Raw genomic sequence first — 18,414 nt, forward strand, 5'->3', positions numbered from 1 at the left:
AGGCAAAGGGAGAACAGGAGAGACAGGGGCAGCACACACTCTCATGTGTGTGTGTGACTTGGTTGTGGTTTTTTGGGGACTTGTGGAATACACTGAAGACGTTTAAGAGCTGTTAAGAAAGCTTTAGCTTTAACTAGTGTGACGCGTCATGCAGCTGTGCCCCTCGGTTGGTTTATATTGCTGCCTTCTTTGATGTTCATCTTTTAGGGAAACAGAACGAAAAGAGTCTTCCAGACGGACTCCCACTTCTCCTCTTCTACTATTACCAATTGGTATACCTCATACACCTTTCCACCACTAAACATAGTGTATTCCCCTTACACTGTAGTAAAATACAACAACAAATCTGTATTAAAACTTTTGCTGGAAAAGAAGCGCAAAAAAAAGCAGAAAGAAAGATAGAGGTAGAGCTGAAGGTGGAGGAAAAGCAGCAGAAGGAGGAGGTACAGCTGAAGGTAGAGAAGATACAGGAGGAGACGGAGGAGCAGCAGAAAAGGAGAACGTTCAAAAGAATGACGATGAATGACGGGAAGCGCACAGCTTAGCAGCCGCAGCCACAGCTCTGCTTTGCCTCTGCCTCTGCTCTGTTCTGCTCTCTCTCTGTGGATAATTGAGGAAGTTATAATTGCCAATGAATGCCATGCGATGCGATGCCGATGCCGATGCCTGCCAGCCGGCTGGCTACTCCATCCTCTTCAGCGTCTCCTTTGGCAGAAAGTCAAGCAGGAGGAGAAGCAAAAACCCTTTGGAGATCGAAGCAGCAACAGAAGTAGTCCCACCATTGATGGTTGGTTTGTTGTCTTCTGGTTTTGTTGTCTTTCTTGCGAGAGGAAACAGTTGTCGTTGACGGGAAACAGGACATGTCAGCGCATAAATTGAAATGAGTGTCGTCGCATCCTGGAGGACAATTACTTGAGGCTTTCATTATGAAAGAATTTCAAAACGAAAGCATTTTGCGTCGCAATTTCAACGCTCGATCGATGAGCTAATAATTGCATCACGGAAACACCAAACCCAGCAAGAGGGTTGTTTTCTCGATCGGGTTCAGAGACACGACACCTGTGTCAACAATGAAAAGCTTTGCCACACGCAAAACAATCAAACAAACAAACACACGACGTACGGACGAGTACTTGACACGATTTTTCAGAGGCCTGCTCTCTGCCACAGACAAGGACTTTCATTGTGCGTTTCTACACATAGATCTGCCATCTCCCCAATCACAATGGAACCTTTTGTGCTCCCTGGAAAATAGTTATAGATTGTGCTAGACATCCATTCCACTTACCTCCTTGCTGGGCACACAGATCGGTGTACCCACTTTGACAATGCCATTCTCCACGATCACGCCCATCACAATGGGATCCCGACTGTTGAATATGAATTGTGGCAGTATCTAAAAGATGAAACAGAAAGAGAATTAGATCATTCAATGACTGACAGAAGCACGATTTGATGATCATATCTTAGGCATAAACATTTAACGATGGGCGGCTGGCACTTAACTACTTTTTAAATAATGTCTAATAATTATGGTGGCTAAGACCAGGCACTGGTTTGGTCTATGGATCTTCTATAGAAGATCTTACAAATTTGTGTGCACTCTTCGGCAATTTAGTTGGCACTTTTGGTGTAACTTTGAGTCAAAGATTAAAGATCAAGGAGGCAAAAGCTTAACTCTTTTTTCTGGGAATATTTTCTAGGAAAATTTATTGCAAAAAGCCTCGATCATAGATCTTTTATTCAGTAATTCTTCCCTCATTTCCCAGCAGCGCATTGGCACTTCGTTGTGGCTGCAACGCCATAGAAAAAGGAACCCCGAAGAACAACTTAATTTCCGTTGCGTCAACTGTTGGGAGTAGAAGAAGGCCTCAAATGGGATGCCGCCAGAAGCAGCAGCAGCGAGACAACGGACATAGAAAATGGGATCGAGCCAGCAAGACTTTGGACAAGAAAAAGTGGCCCAAAGAACACGTTTTCTCCAGCAAATAGACAAGAGAGAAGCGCCCCATGGCACATGCACCGACTGCTGGCTGCTGGCTGTTGCGCTGGCCAACTCCTTAAGACAGAAGGCGAGTTAATAACTCAAACTAAAACAACGTCATTGTTAATACAACAACAACAGCAACAAGGAGAGGGAGTAGCATAAGTCGCTGGGTCTCTGGAGAAGTCTCTGCGCTAGCTGCTCCTCTGTATCTACCATCATTGGTGGAACTGGTGGGGGGATAACAGCTGTGTCTGCGCTCTGTGTCCAATTACCAGCACAGTGGGAGCTCCATGCTGGATGTGTGTGTGTGTGTGTGTGTGGGGCTCTTGCATACGGCCATAATCTAATGATTGCCTATAAATCAAATACGCTCTTTAAAACATTATTTGAGCAGGAAGTGTGGACGTGAGAGATGCAGGCGTCTGACTCTGTGGATCGTCTGACTAGGGCTTTAATCGCTTGTTGAGTGGTTTTGCCTCGCTCTGGCGGCTCCCATGTTCTCATTCTGTTCGGCCCGAAGCATCATTAGGTCACAGCTGGAGCTGCTCCACGTACCACGAAATGAGTGCAAGAGTCCAAGATTGCATTTTACACCTGTAGCTCTTGCAGGCGGTGGAGGTGGAGGTGGAGATGGAGGAAAACCCACATTAAAATAATACCCATAATGATATCGAGGGTACCTTCTGCCTTTTCTACTTACCCTTAGCTTGCATGGGAAGACGGCTATGGAACGGAACTCTTCGCGTTTCTTTTGCTTCAGCTCCTCACGGTAGGCGGTGTATTTATCGAACAGATGATAGATAATGTCCGCTTGGAATATTTTCACGCCCAGCGATTCGGCCATTTCCTGGGCTTCGCGTTCGATTTTTACATCGAATGCCAAAATTGTTGCATATCTAAGGGCGTCACCGAAAAAGAGAACAAAACCAGAAAGCAGCACAGTAAGAATAATAATAACTACTATAATGATAATGAGAATGCAGTTTCCTGTCAGTCTCTCTGACTCTAATGATCCCCACCAGGAAGCGTTAATAATTGAAATCACAAAAACCGTCGTCTTGTCCGTTGGCCATCCCGTCCGCGCAGCGTGCGCTCTCAATGACAGGAAATGGTTGGCATTTCGAGAAACCCTCCACTTGACAGCGGAAGGGTCCAGCACAGGGGCACTAATGAGGGGCCAGTTTTTGGGGAATGGGTTGGGAGCTGGTCTCCAGAAAAGGCTAATCGATCTATGAATTATGTTTCATTTCAGTTGTGGAGGCAGCAGCCAAAAAATATAACCAATAAATAGCCTCACCCGAGAGCTAATTTTATGCATAAAAAAAGGAACACATAAAAAGCAATTTTATAGTGAAAGAAGAGTGCGAAGGGTGCGGCGCGGGAGTGAGATTTTTACGATCGTAAAATGCAAAAATTGATGGCTCAAAATTCCACGCGCGTAAAAATCATAAATAAGGAAGATCAGCACAGGCCCTTACCCCGAAGTGTTTGCATCTATAAGTTATGCGGATACATTTCCTAAAAGCAAACATAATTCAACGATCGAGCGGTGCCGGAAATGTGTCTCTGTGTGTGTGTGTGTGTGTGTGGCACAAACGGAAATGCCTAGACACAAGATACACTCTCAGAGAGCACTGGTAGACATTTCTATTATGTTGCCTTGGCCATTTTTCGCGCATGTGACAGCGTAATTTGAGTGGGCCGTAAATGTATCTGCATCTGGGCAAACGCCATCTGTAAATGCTTTGTAGCTCTCTGGATCTGTGCATCTGTTAGGCCCCGCTTTTGTCTCTGCCAAGCAGAGCACGAAAATAGTTTCAGTTTGCCGGGCGAAAATGCAATTGGAAACTTGTCAGCCAAGGCGTGAATGGAGAGGAGAGCCAGAGACAGATACAGGAGTTGCCCAAAGCCAGAGATACAGATACTGGCGAGAGATATAGCTACGGCAGCAAAAGATACAGATACAGATACAGATACAGATGCAGGGAGGAGGCACACCCAATAAGTGGCATCTTGGTCTACTATTTGGCACCACTTAACGGCCCGAGATGGGACTCAGCGCAAGACGCTAATGAGACAAAGCTGCCGGCTGGTCCGTCGCCTAAAGGTTTCGCTCTCTATAATAAATCATGAGGATCGCTTAGCATAGGAGAGTGCACAGTGCCTCTCCAGCTCTGTGTAAAGTGCATTTTGTGATTGCCGCTAAATGAATCACTTAACCCGGGACCCAGCCCATACACAATACTCCTTAACTCTTTGCTTCGTTGTTATTGCTGTTGTCTTGGCGGCTATATCACAAACAAAATCTTCAAAGATCCGCTTATAATCGTGGTGGCTGGCTGGCCGGGCTGTTGGGCTGTTGGGCTGGTGGGAGGACGCAGCGAGCGGGGGTGGTGTGTGTGTGTGTTAATGAAGTTAAGCGGCAATAAAATTGCATTGTTCAGTGTCGTATATCAAAAAGTCGTTTATTCCCGTCGCAGTATCTCTCTCTCTCTCCCTGCTCCTCTTGCTGGCTTTAAGTGTTCGATTATAAGGCGGCATAGAGCTCCCCATACAATGTAGTCAAAAGTGAGGAAGGGGCACTGCGGTGTGCAATGATTGAATGTGTTGTAAATGGCTAAAAGGTGGGGCTCGAACAACACGTTTCAAAAAGGAAGTTCTGGGCAGGCAAAGGAGAAGTTATGGGTGAAAAAACGCAGCTAACAAAGTGGCCAGATCAATGAAAGTTGCGTGCAAGGATTGCCAGATAGTCAAACGTTTTCTTTGAATGAATTTCTATAAATTCCTGCCACTCTGAACTCTGTTTTCCTTTCAGTTAATCAACAATTTCTCTTACTCTTCTAGCCCAAACACTTTCGTTATGAGCTTTTTTCTGTCTGCCAAAAATTCCTGCACCACATAGAGTCAATAAACTTGCCAGAAGCAAGTGGAATCACATGCAAAGGGTCGTCAGACCCCACTTTACTCTGCTACCGCTCGATTCATTGCATATTTCCACATGCCATTCATGGAAATAGCCCATAGATCAAAATCAACACCCAGGGCAGGGGCAGGGATAGGGCATACAATTTCAATGCAGTCGTCAGAATTTCATTTTTTGAGGAAGTTCAATAAACCCACGCGAAGTGAATTCGATAGGGCCAGTAGGAAAACCCAACCAAGAGTGGAAATTTCAGCATTCAGCGAATTCCAGAGAACTTTGATGGCAACACAAAATGACACATCAGCCTCGACGAAAGGTGCAAGAATGAAATTAGAATCGATAAATGAATGAATGAATGGGATGGGCTGGGGAATACTCACTGCGCTTCGTGCTCCAACATTGTAGAGGCCTTCATGACATCACGTTTGACCACGGGACCAATGCGTATGGCAGAGTACTGGAAAAGATAAAGATAGTAAACATTAGAGACATATTCAAGAGATGTTGTCAACCAGATGGCTGCACAGTTTTTCGGTTTTGTTGGCCCAAAACCATCTGACCCAAAGAGACGTTTTCTTTTTTGGCTATTTATAGACACATGGCCATAAAAAAACAAGACAAAATATAACGAAAAATCTAAACTAAACAAGCGGCAAGAAAAACTAAAGTGAAACATTTTCTCAAACGGCCCTCAGCGGGCAGACATCGACAGAGACATGTATTACATACATACATACAATGTATGTATTTATGTATGTATAAATGTATGTACGTTGGACAGACAGACCTCCCCACCGTGTGCCAGCAGCAGCGACAGCGACAGCGGCCATTCGGACGAGTTCATTCACATCTCGTCGAAGATGTTCAATTTTCATTTTGCTTTTTTTGTCTTGTTGTATTTGTTTTTGTTGTTCGTCGCCAGATGATTACAAATGATCATTGATAAAAATAACAGCAGTAGGCAGCAGCAGCAGCAGCAGACACACATTCTGACATGAATGAATGAAGAAATGAATGGTTGCTGCAGGCGGGGCAGCGCTCCAATGAGTGGGGCAAATGGAATTTGCTTTCGATAGCGACTTAATTGCGCCACCGGATATGCACGCGCCACTGATAAGGCGGCTCGCTGGCACAATCCACACTTGCCACAAATTATTAAACGGAAAGTGTAACTCGTTTACATAAATCCCTATAACAGCCTCATAAATATCAGCTTAAATTGTAATAATACTCCAAAAAGCAGACGTTCAGCTGTGGCCAGACTTTCCTCATGCATGAGCGGCGTTGCCACTAGAGAGGGAGAGCGTTGAGGGATTGCTAATTCGACTGTAAATCCAATTAATTAAACTACAAATCAATGGAAACGGGTAGCAAAAATAACTACAAGTGGAATGAAGAGCGTTGCTGTCGAGGGTATCATGAAGTTAACAGATTTGCTACAGCTCCTGCTCAAGGAGTTGCCACCTCCTGCCAATGTTGTCTCACTCTTCTCCGTCTCTAACTTACGCTACGAGTGTTTTCAATTGCAAATTGAATTCAATTACAGCCTAAGCCATTCAGGAAAATTTCATTCATTAACCAGAACCGCTGCTCCACTGCTGTTATAAAAGAAATTGTGTGCTAGAGTGTGTGTGTAACTAACGGAAAAGCAAATAAGAGAAAAAGCGAATGAGAGAGGCAGAAAGAAAAGAGTTTTGCAATCAACAAAACAATGAATGAAATCGGAAGTTTATTGTGTTGAATGCACAATTGTGGGGCACACACAGCGCGACACAAAAGAGAGGCAGAGCAACGCGAGAAAGAACGAAAAAAATATACGCAGTAATTGTAGAGTCGAGAGCCTCGATTGCATGTAAAACGGTCAAACGGAAGTGATAGCAAAATGCTGCTGCCCCTCTGCCACTCTCCCCTTTGCTGGGTTGGGGATTGACCCGATATGGGGGTTGCCATAGAGAGAGAGAGAGAGTGCCAGGGAGGGGCAGTCCACGTGGCACAGCTCCGTAAACGATTTCAGGCTTCAGATATCGTTTCGCACAAAACAATCAAAGCGTGCGCATGGCATGACATTGGCAGGGCATTGGCTGACGCAGCAGCTGCTGCATCGGAGCCCACAGAAAACCCAGAGAAATTCGAGAGAAAATTAGAAAGAGAAGCCAAAGCGGGTATCGTTTCAGCACACACTCTCCCGCAGGAGGAATACCTGAGGATATTCGATGGATATAGCAACTGAGGAGAGCTGCTGCATGACCTGTTTGAAAAGTAAACTTTATACTTTTAAGAGCAGACTTTGCACATCTATGGACTGCCTGCCCAGGAGTGTATACCAACTTCGGTTTCATCTGTCACCATTCAATGCACTTTTCTGCTTAGAAGTGTGCAAAAATTTGTGGGCGTAGGAAGTGCGTAAGAGGCGAAAGGTAAAGCTAATTAGCAGGAGAGCATCATGGACACAAAAACGCCAAAAGGTAAAAGGTTGCCACTGCCATCTACGGAATCTTTCACTGGCAGCTGCTGATGCTTCCGCTGATGCTGCTGCCACTGCTGACGTCAAGTCAAGAGGAGGTACATGTCACTCAATCTTATCGATGGCACCAAAGAGCATCCGACATTTAAAGACAGATACCAGCAGAGCTCGATGCTTAAACCAGCAAAAATGATGCAAATTATTTCTGTGCTGGCAAATGAATAGCTCGAGCCCCCGTGTCTATGGTCGTGTGTCCGGTTTACGTCACTTTTTTTGCTGTTGCTGCTGCTGCTGCGGCGGACATCTAATTAATGTCAGCTGAGCGAACCTTTCTTCGTGGCGGGGGTAATTGGAAAATTACGCTCAAAATTCAAGAAAAATGCTGCACGTTCCGCACAAACTTCCGTTTCGGTTTTTAGGTTCTTAAATGCTAGAACCGATCACACATCCACATGGATATCTAAGCATGTAAATTTCTATTATTTTGGTTGGGGGTTTTCGGTGCCACGGACTCACAACTTCCTTCAACTGTTGTCGTCGTCGTGGTTGGGCATTTGATTTCATTGAAAATGCGGCCGCTACGTGTTTATGAATGAAAATTAAGCAATAAGCTCTTGAGTGTGACTGTTGTGTATCTGTATCTGTGTATCTCTCTGCGTGTGTGTGTGTGTGTGTGTGTGTGTGTGTGTGTGTGTGGGGCAGGAAGAATTGCTTCCGTTGTTGGTTTTGTTTTTTCGTCTTTCACTTATACATTCATTCATTTTACTCATTCACTTTGGATTCAGGGCCCGCCTTGGGTTCCACACATTCATTCATTCATTGTTCTTCCTTTTTTTTATCCACTCTTTCTACACCTTTTGCTTTTCCCCTGATTCCCTTTCTCGCTCTTTCTCTCTTTATTTTGTTGTCATTGTACCTTTAGCGGCGGTATTTTGTTTTGCGATTTTGAGCAGATGTTTTCAACGCAAAGAAGGAAGTACTTCCGATTCGCGTATGTAAGATTCTCATGTACGAATCGATAAAGCGCAATTCGTTTATAATTTGTTGGGCTAATGGATCTCTGAAGACCCTTCTTCTGTTTGCGACAACTATCGATAATTTATGATCGCTTATCGAACAATATTAATAGATTTGTATGAGCTTTAATAACTTTTATACGATTCTTCAACATTTATGATCATTTTTCGTGCATTTGCAACCATTCTCTGTCCTTTATCTATCCTTTATCGCCATCTATTGCTCATTTCTTATCATTATCGATCATTTATCGGTCAAAATACATTGAAAGCCATATAAATTTCAGGGTATCCAACCGCTTCGTTTTACCTAAACTCATTTTCATTGTTGTTTTTGGCAACTGCGTCGCATTAATGAAAACATTGGCATTGTCCGCTTCCTCTTTGGCGTCTTATGTTTTGTTTTTTGTGTGTGTTTGCTGGGGTTCTTTCCACACTTCCTTCCTTTCCCACATTTTCGGTTTTAATGTCTCTCGGTCTCTAGTACTACGAAACACGCTAAATGGGAAAACATGGGAAGCAGAAGCCGAAACCGAAGCGAAAGAGTGCCGGCAGCAGCAGCCAGCAGCCAACAGCCAACAGCAACAAAAACTAAATTCATTCATGAAATTCAGCCGAAGAGCAACCGAAAAGCCATGGAATGGTAGGGGTGAGGAGGCAGCTGGGAGCACCCAACAATGGAAGGGAATGGACAACATTTTGGGGCTCATTCTGCTGCGTGTGTGGGGAGGAGGAGGATTCATGAATGAATGCGAGCGAGTCACGATACTCGTTTCGGATGCCTTCAATGTTTCTCAAGCCTCTGGCTCAACAATTGCGTAGGAAAACTGACCGATATGGCTAATTATTTCCACTACTTGGTGGCTGGCAGTCTGCTACCTGCTGCTTCTTCAATGTGTTTTTGTTTTTCGTGGGCCGTGAGTAGTGGGCGAGGCAAGTTTTGCATGCCACAGACATTCGCTTTGCAGTGGCAGTGGCATCAACGCGATTACAAATGGCAACCTCAAACATCAAGCGACACATCCAAGCAGTCGGTGAGCATGACGAGTGCTCTGTGTCTGTTTGCGAAACTTTCTGTTGTTTGCTTTTAATTAAAATGCATGTGGGAATCAAATTACGTTGTCGTCGTTGTGTCTATGTATGTGGCCAGCCAGCAGGCCAGCCACCTGCCCACCACGTAGTCCGTAGCCCACCTACCAAAAACTCAAACCCGCACTCAGCTCAGCGCAGCACTGCGAGAATGTGGCACGGCACACAATTATGGCAGCAGCAGCAAAACCGCAGCACAATGAATGCCAGCCATGATGCCTGCCTGCCTGCCTGCCTGCCTGCCTGCCTGCCTGCCTGCCTGCTCCATGGAAATAGTTGATGGCTACATAATTACATTTTCGCCCAAATGCAACAGCAACATCAGCTCTAGCATCTGGTTGCATGCCCCAGTCTCAGGCGGCAGGTCGGAAGGTTGCATGAATGGCGAAGGGGTGGCAAGGGGTGGCAAGAACACAAAGCGCAGGAGGCAGCAGGCAGAAGACCAGCCACTTTTGAAGTCTAGCAACTTTCGAGTGCAGAATTGTTTCATTCATGAAAAAAGTAGACAAGAAAAAGCAAGGAAAGGAGAAAGAAATGTGCAGGTGGATGCTATTACGACTTGGTGAGTACCCTGTACTTAAAAGAGGATGCTCACATATCTCTTCCACTCCATATTCTGGCTTCGAAATGTAAATAATTTTGGAAATATTTTCTTAAAAATTAGCTAACAAATTACAGCTGATTCTTGAGCTTCTTTTGGGCCATTCAATCATTTCACAACATGAATGTAGTAGAGTTGCGTAAAAAATAGCATTGTGCAAAAGTTGAATGTTGTATGGATTGTATTTTGCATTGCAAAATGTATGAATGAACATGAACCCAGGCAGCCAGCCAGGCCAGCCACGTTGCGGGTGTACGACACAGTCACAGCAACAGAAAACTGCAATTGCCAACTGCAAACTGCAATTGTTGTATAAGCAAAAGGTAAAGCGAGAGAGAGGACGGTGATGGCATCATTCCAGTGAGTGAGTGAGTGAGAAGTGCACCAACTCTTTTTATGAATGGCAAGACACAACAGCAACAACAGCCATCAGGTTGTGGCAGTCAACCACCGCTATATTTGGTCGTTGACGGCTGACTACGAGGTGCAAATGTTAATGAAGCCAACGCAACAGCCACAACAGCAACAGCAACAAAAACAGCAAAAGAAATTGCAGGCCAAATGCATAACGGCGTTTGGAAAAGTTGTAGAAAGAGCGCGGAAAATGTGGATAGAAGCGAGGGGGAGTGCTGGAGCGTACACCGACACCGCGAGTAGCGGGCAGGCTCATTCATGCTGTCTTTTTGGTTTGCCTTTTTTCCGGCAGGCGATCATAAAAATGTGCAACCAACAGACCATAAATCTGGCGAAAACATTTTCCATGACGTAACGCCGTGGAATGCATGTAGCCTGTCAGCTGTAGCAGTCAGCCAGACAGGCAGGCATACACCAGAAAAAACAAATCGATAGACGACAGGACAGTTTTATCGGTATGCAAGTCTGTGGCATGCCCAGAGGGTTGCCAGATGGCAGAGAACTCTACGCTTGATTGAGTCTTACGCCTCAGCTCGTACATCATTTCATTGAGTTTTTTTCTTTGCGTTCAATTAATTGACAATGAAATAAAGCCAGCAGACAACACGCGTAACACGAAACCCCCGAAAAGAGCAACAACAAAAACATTTAACAATAAATTGTATGGAAAACAAATCAATTACAAAACTGTGTTGGCAGCTCTTTTGCTCTCCTTTTAATTGCTGCGCTCCGCTCCGTCCCACATTTTGAGCCGGCATTTATGGAAGTTATTGCTCGCTTTGTTATTTCATTCATTCACACACACAAACACACAGACAGATGGGCAGACAGACAGGCACATGCTCGTACAATAATTCATTTCATTGATCAAATAAACATTTGCTACACATTTCGATAAATTAAACACGAAAACTGCCTTCATGCCCCTGACAGCGAGGGGCAGAACCGATCGATGCTGCGTTTTTTCCATTCATAAAAATTGATTGCACTTGTTGTACCCACAGCTCTGTGGTGTACCCTGAGTCCTCTGCCATTTAGTTTTAATTTTTAAATATGAGAATCAATTAACTGCAGCTAAATTGCACACCAAAAATCAAATGGCGGCAGCAGAAACCTGCGACGTGTCAGAAATTAATGGGCAATACACAAACATATTTTGTGTCTGTTGTGTGTGTGTCGAGCCACTCAAATGACAATTTCCGGCCGTCAGTTTTGGGCAGTGCCAATAAATTGGCAGCCCTGCTCGTATTTCAACAGCCACGCAACAGCAGCAGCAGCAGCAGCAGCAGATCAGCGACAAACAAATAACAAGAGGCAGAGGAAGACGGAGGAGAAAAAAAACGAAAATACCAAAATCAGAGTATGGCGGCCATGTGGGTGCCCCCCTAGAAAAAATGACTCCTAGGCAGCGAGCGATAACTATAAAATTTTATGGCATTTTACATAGCATTAGCCGAGCCAAAAAAAGAGTGTGTGCGGTGTGTGGCTGTGAATGTTGTTAGCCAGTTACTAAATTTGGCTTAAATGAAGGCGAAACTTGTTACGTAGCCGGCCGGTGGTCGGCCCACATGGTCACAGACAGGCATCTAGGCATCTGAGACTCAAATCATGAATGAATAGCCAGCAGTTTGTTCGTTTGTCACTCACCCAGTCAGCCAGCCGACCAGTCAGTCAGTCAATCAGTTAGCCAGTCAGTCGCTCAGTCACATGACCATAATTGATTTTCGAAATGAGCGCAGTTAACATGACGGCGACAAATTTTCGCATCTAAAATGTGACAAAAAAAAAAGAGCAAAAACCTAACGACCCACAAAAAGTGGCAGCATATGGAAAACATGTGCAAGCGACTGCACAAATTGTTAATTCATTCATTAAGTGTCCAAGAACACACAAAAAGTCTACGAAAACCAAATCTAAATTCACAGAAAAAAGTTGATCGAAAAATGTAAAATTTCAGTGGGCTGCAAAGACAAAAGTCAGGGCTCCAAAAGAAAATATAAACAGGCGTGGAATAGGAGTAAAAAGGGTGATTCCATTCCTGAACCGCCCCTGTGGCGCATCATTCAGAAGCGTCTCCCTACCATTCATTCATTCAGTTCACAACCACGCGCCCTATGACTGCATTTGGTAGCTAATTTGCATAGTTTTTCAGCTCTAGCTCTGTATGTGCTTTGGATATTGCGTTGGCGTTACGAATCGAGCGGGAACCCTAAGGCCTGGGAAAGTGTTGCGGCCACACGGCGGCACCAGATGATCATCAACAGCATTATGATGATGACACTCTGTTTGTGGGAAACCTTATAGCAAATGTGGGCTGCTGACGCTGATGAGCTTGTAGTGTCAGCAAAAAAAAAACAAAACACACACACAAACACGAAACTAAAACATTAAAAACATTTACAATATTTAAGAAAGAAGAGCACAAAGTGTGTGCCAGAGCAGAAGAAACAAAGAATCCAACGAGAGAGTGTCAACATTTTTGGAATCAAAAATATATGTAAATATGTATGTAAATATGTATTTTTTATCCAAGCTTCCGTTGGAAACATTTCCGCAGCTGAGGTAAGCAAAAAGTAAAAATAAAATAAAATAAAATACATTTTGATTAACTGAGGGTATGGGGGAAAGGAAATTCGATTAATTTCATTCATTTAAGGCGTGTGAAATTGATTAAAGAATTTGCTAGAAAATAAATATTTGCTAAATTGGAATTTGAGTTGTCATATCCGCTCGTTCGGGTTTTTTGTTCGCATTTTGCGTTCGCCTTTGGTCTGCCACAGAAATATAGACAGATATAAAGAAACATATATGTACATATTTACATACATAAATGTGCGTATCTATATGGTATATAGAGCGCTTAGTATTTTTAGTTGGGTGTTCAATCTTCTCGAGACTGTGGGGCAGACAGCGAATGAAATGGTTACGAGAGAATTGCCAAGGAGTTGGGCTACACTCTCTCCGCCCCATCGTCTATTTCGGAGGGGAGTGATGTGGCTACAGTGCGTCGTCTTCTGTTGGCTATGCGCCCGCCACTTGGCTGCCTCTGGCATGAATCATCATCATCAGCAGAAGACATGGCCTGGCCGGGTTTGGTTTTTTGTTTTTATGTGTGCAAACAACATATTTTTGTTGCATTTTTTTTGCATTTACAAAAATACGCATTTTATGTTTACGGCATAGTCTGACCGAAAAAAAATCAGACGACGAGACAGTACATTTCTCCTCTCGTTTCCTGCCCACCACTCATAATTCTCAGCAAAAATAGTTTTCGGCCAGCGAGAGTTTACAACTTTGTCGCGTCCCGTAGCCGCCCCACCACGTTACCCCCTCCTGTAATGCATTCAATTTGCAAGAAATCGAAAAGTAGCCAAGAAAATTGCAAATTTTCCATACTGCGTACTTTTCTTTTTTTTCTTTCCTTGCTTTGAGAGGGAGATTTTTGTTTATCGTCTCGACTATACGAGCTGTTAGAAATATTCCGCCTTGGTGGTGGGGAAATAAATAATGTGTACATAAATTGCAGAGCCTCAGAGCTCTCACCTCTCCTGCCCATTAAAAGGTTATCTCCCCCTCAATGGGTTTGGTTCCGTTCCGTTCCGTTCCCTACGACGAGTGTACGCTCTGAGAATATTCCCTGGCTAATTGTCTAAACAAACAGTGCGAAATTATGTTAGCGATTCGTCTGTGGTTTCTGCGCTATGGGGATTTTTTCTTTCGGTATTTTTGTGTATTATTAATTTGGTAATTGCTCTGTGGGGGGGCACGTGCTATCATTATTGTGGAGTGGGTGTGATAATAAAGCAAGATTACTAGGTTTTCACGGGTTCAAGGCCGTCATAGACAAAATTGGTTGAAGAAAACTTGGGTTTAAATAAAGTCTGAACAATAAATCAATTGAGCTACTCTATGAAAAGCTACTCTATGAATTCATTGCATATATTGAATGAAAGAGAAAAAAATAAGTACAACTCTTTCCCATCCTGGGAATTGAACCTTTGCCACGCGAACGAAAGAAAAACCAAAACACAGCGAAGATACACAGAAACCGCAGTCAAATAAGCTGTTAGGCCAAGGGCAGCTTCGCTGTGCAATAGGCTAGAGGTAGAACATCACACTCACGAGACATGAGAGCAAGAGTTCGAAGCCCAAAAGAGGAACATTATCTTTTTTTTTAATTTTTCTACTTACCGGAATTTTGGATGTGCGTAGGAACTCAAGCAAAGCCTCCAGGGAGCCCAAAGTGGAGGCCTGGACATATACACCAGCTGGGGCCAATTTGATGTGACTCAAAGCGCTCTTCAGCTCGCGTGCCACTTCCTCTCTGGAAGAAAAGATTTTCATTAATACTATTTAAGGGGTTGAGGATCCCAACTCACTTGCAAATTTCCACCTCATCTGGTTTGTGGGCAATCAACAAATTGATGCCAGCAATGGCCTTCTCCAGATCCTTGGCTGCAATCTTTACGCCCTGCGCTGCCTTCACCTCTTTGTGCTCTACATAGGCATTCTTCACGCGCAACTCCCGCATGGGCTGGGGCATAAGCAACGAACGAATCTGGGTGACAATGGGTCCGTCTGTGCCGGCCAGGACCATGGTCTGACCCTCGCGCAGCTTGCCATTGATGAGAATGGCATCGATGGTTGTGCCCAGACCCGGCAGCGCCTTCACCTCGAGCACTGTGGCCTGCAGCTCCTCGGAGTACATGAGCCGCTTGGTCAGCATATTCTGGCAGTAGTCCGTAATCATGAACAGCAGGTTGCCCATGCCTTCGCCGGTGATGGCGCTGGTGGGCACCAGTGAGATGTATGTCTTGGGGTCGGTGTTCTCGTAGAAGAGCGCCGCATTGAGTCCTTGTTCGGCAAACTGCAGTATGACGTCCTTGGTGCGCTGCTGGAACTCTAGTTGCGTGTTGCTCTGCTGCTCCTTGATCACATCGCGTACATCGCGCCGTGCCAGCACCTGCCAGTCGTACAGGCGATCCACCTTGTTCAGAGCCACAATGAAGGGACAACGCTTCTTCTTGAGCAGCTGTATGGACTCGAGGGTTTGCGGCTCCAGGCCGTGCATAATGTCCACCACCAGAATGGCAATATCACAGAGGGAGGAGCCGCGATTGCGCAAATTACTAAAGGACTCGTGGCCGGGTGTGTCGATGATCAGCAGACCGGGCAGACGATGCTCAAAGCCAGCGGCGCTCTTCACGTACTTTGTCTGCTCCTTGATGGCATCGATGGGCACATTGGTAGCGCCAATCTGCTGCGTAATGCCACCAGCCTCCGAGTCCTGCACATTGGTGCGTCGCAGCTTATCGAGAATCTTGGTCTTGCCCGTATCGACGTGGCCCAGGACACAGACAACGCCCGCACGCAGCTCGTCCGTGGTGCGTTTCTTCTCAGCGTCCGACTGCCGCTTGATGATTCTCGCCTCGGCGCGCAGTCGTCGAGATTCGGGATCATTGGCAAGTGTCTCCTCCTTCTCGTCGGACTCGTCGCCGCTCTCATCATCGGAATCGTCGCTGTCATCGTCATCGCCGCTGTCATCCTCATCGGTGTCCTCATCCTCGTCGGCCTTGCCGTTGTTTGTGGTCTCAGAGGACTCCTCATCGGGCTCCGGCTCTGCCTCGCTGTCGGTGGCATCCCAGCTCTCCTTGACCACCTCCTCCTTGGGTGCTTCGGCGGCTGTGGCGGCCGCAGCAGCTGCAGCTGCTTCCTCGGCCGCTGCCTTGGCCTCCTCCTCCTCTGCCGTTTCCTTGGGTCCCTTCTTCTTGTTGGGCCTAATGCGAGTGCCTGGAAAAGGGAAGATGCAATAAAGAATCGCTGAACAGCGGAGACTCCTTCAATATTTACCTGGCCTGGGAGCTCTCCTATCGTTGGGATCGGGTATTTCCAGCCCCTGAGCTTTGAGCGATTCCAACAATGCCTGCGCCCTGGCTCGATCCTCCTTTTGCTTCTTCGTCAAGAGTTTGCCCTCGGCCTTTAGCCGTGCCTTGCGATCCGCCTCGCGTTGCTTCTTTTTCTCCTTCTTTTCGGCCTCGAGGCGCACCGCCTCCAGTCGGGCTTCTTCGCGCTCATCTGCCAGGCGATTGCGCTCCTCCTCGAGCCGCTCCAGGCGCTCCTCCTCCTCCTTGCGCTTCTTCAGCTGCTCCTGCATGGCCGCCACCATGGCCGCCGACATGCCCTTCTTTTTGGCATCTTTCTTTTCCTCCTCGGCCTCCGCTTTCTTGTCTTTCTTTCCCTTCTTTTTGTTCTTGCCGCCTTTGCCGGCGGCATCATCGCCAGCCTCTTCGCCATCGATGGCCTCTGGCTTGTCCTTCTCGACGGGCTCTGGTTCAGGCTCCGGGACAGGCGGCGCAGGCTTCTCCGCTGGCTTCTGCTTCGGCTCCAGTGCCGCCTTCTGCTTGGCCTGTGCCGCCTCCCGTTTCTGACGCTCCTTCTTCTCCTTTTTCTTCTGGGCCGCCGTCTTCATGGTGCTGCCACCATCCTCATCATCATCGTCGCCGGCATCATCCTCGGCATCGTTTTCCACAGCAGCTGGAGTGGCTTGGGCTGGCTTCTTGTTCTTTTTCTTCTTGGAGAACTCATCGGCGAGCTCTTCGGGTGTGACGACAGCCGCTGCCGGTGCCCCACCGGCATACTCCGCCTGCAGCTCGGCCAACACCTTGTCCAGATCCTCATCATCATCATCCTTGCCCTTGCGCTTGGCCTTTTTGCCCTTTTTCTCGTTCTTCTTCTGGGGCTTCACGGCCTCCGCATCGTCGTCGTCGTCGGGCGCGCTCTGCACGGCAGGCGGCTCATCGGCGTCATCGTCGTCGTCCATCAGCAGCTCGAAGGCGGACTTCTTGGCTGCCTTGCCTTTGGGTGGCACCTCCTCGTCGGAGTCGTTGTCGGCCTTTGACTTCTTGCCCTTGCCCTTGACATTGAGCTTCTTGACGGCCTTGGTCAGTGTCTGGACATCACCAGCAGCATCGCTCTCCTCGTTGTCCGACACCTTCTTGTTCTTCTTTTTGCCCTTTTGCTGCGGTGCCTGCGGCTGATTCTTCTTGTTGTTGGCGCTCACCTTGTCGCTGTCCACATCAGAGTCCATGTGCTGGCTTTGGCTTTCGCTGTGCAATCGAAAAGAGTAGCATGAAAATATGCAATTAGTTTAGAAAGTTTGCCAACAAGGCAATGCGGCAGGCAATACTCACATTTCATCGGCCGAGGAGCCGCCGTCGGCCGTTGCCAATATCTCTTTCTTGCCCTTTTTAGCTTTAACCATCTTTCCTGGCGTAGTCGCAACACGCTCCTACTCTGGACACCCACAAAATGCCGAAGGTTATTCACTGCTGAAAATTCCGCACACGCGACGCGATGGCTGCAAAGACGCTGGCGCTGGTGCTGCTGCTGCTGCGGCTCGGGATTATTTTCCTCCGCTACGTCGACGGGCACAACACTGGGGTCTGCTGCTGCTGCTTTTGGCGCTTCCGCTGTGGGCGGCACCTTGACTTGGCTACGTTCGCGCAACAATTTGGCTATTGGGCAATAACAATTGGCACACTTAATGCCAATTTTCGCTTTTTTTTCGGAGAAAATGCACACAAATTCCACAAATTCTTCCGGAAGTCCGCGAACTAGGGATGGAATTATATTGCTCAACATTTCGGTCTATATTGTTTGATATATTTACGTATTTTTGCGATAGCGGTGACCGGTCACACTCTGTCTTGAAAAGTACATTAGAGATGGGAGATTTAGACCTCTCTAGAAAGCAAAATACATGTTGGGTTTATATTGTCTTACAAAAATAATCATAGTTAGATCCATGACTCTCGGCCAACTGCTTAGAGCAGTTAGCAATACGCCAATACGCTTTCAACAAACTGCGAATAGGAGGAATTAGCCATTGTATTCCACAACTTGAGCATTAAACGACATTGG

At 46.2% G+C, this 18,414-nt stretch overlaps 1 protein-coding gene across 2 annotated transcripts in view; it reads right to left on the reverse strand.

Annotated features, from left to right (window-relative positions):
• The window catches only part of LOC117588979 (eukaryotic translation initiation factor 5B), a 32,362-nt gene extending 14,235 nt beyond the window's left edge, over positions 1–18,127 (reverse strand). Inside the window, exons 1-7 of one of the 2 annotated variants that reach the window (XM_034280569.1) lie at positions 17,685–18,127; positions 16,345–17,600; positions 14,874–16,284; positions 14,686–14,818; positions 5,291–5,367; positions 2,688–2,883; positions 1,289–1,396 (exon numbers count right to left, since the gene is read on the reverse strand). In XM_034280569.1, the coding sequence (XP_034136460.1) occupies positions 1,289–1,396; positions 2,688–2,883; positions 5,291–5,367; positions 14,686–14,818; positions 14,874–16,284; positions 16,345–17,600; positions 17,685–17,755 (3,252 nt within the window). In that variant the 5' untranslated portion in view covers positions 17,756–18,127. The remainder of the gene's footprint in view (positions 1–1,288; positions 1,397–2,687; positions 2,884–5,290; positions 5,368–14,685; positions 14,819–14,873; positions 16,285–16,344; positions 17,601–17,684) is intronic. The other variant, XM_034280568.1, reaches the window with a different exon arrangement.
• Between the last annotated feature and the right edge of the window lie 287 nt (positions 18,128–18,414).

Source organism: Drosophila guanche, unplaced genomic scaffold (genome assembly GCF_900245975.1).
Source record: "Drosophila guanche unplaced genomic scaffold, DGUA_6, whole genome shotgun sequence".
Classification (NCBI taxonomy): Eukaryota; Metazoa; Arthropoda; class Insecta; order Diptera; family Drosophilidae; genus Drosophila; species Drosophila guanche.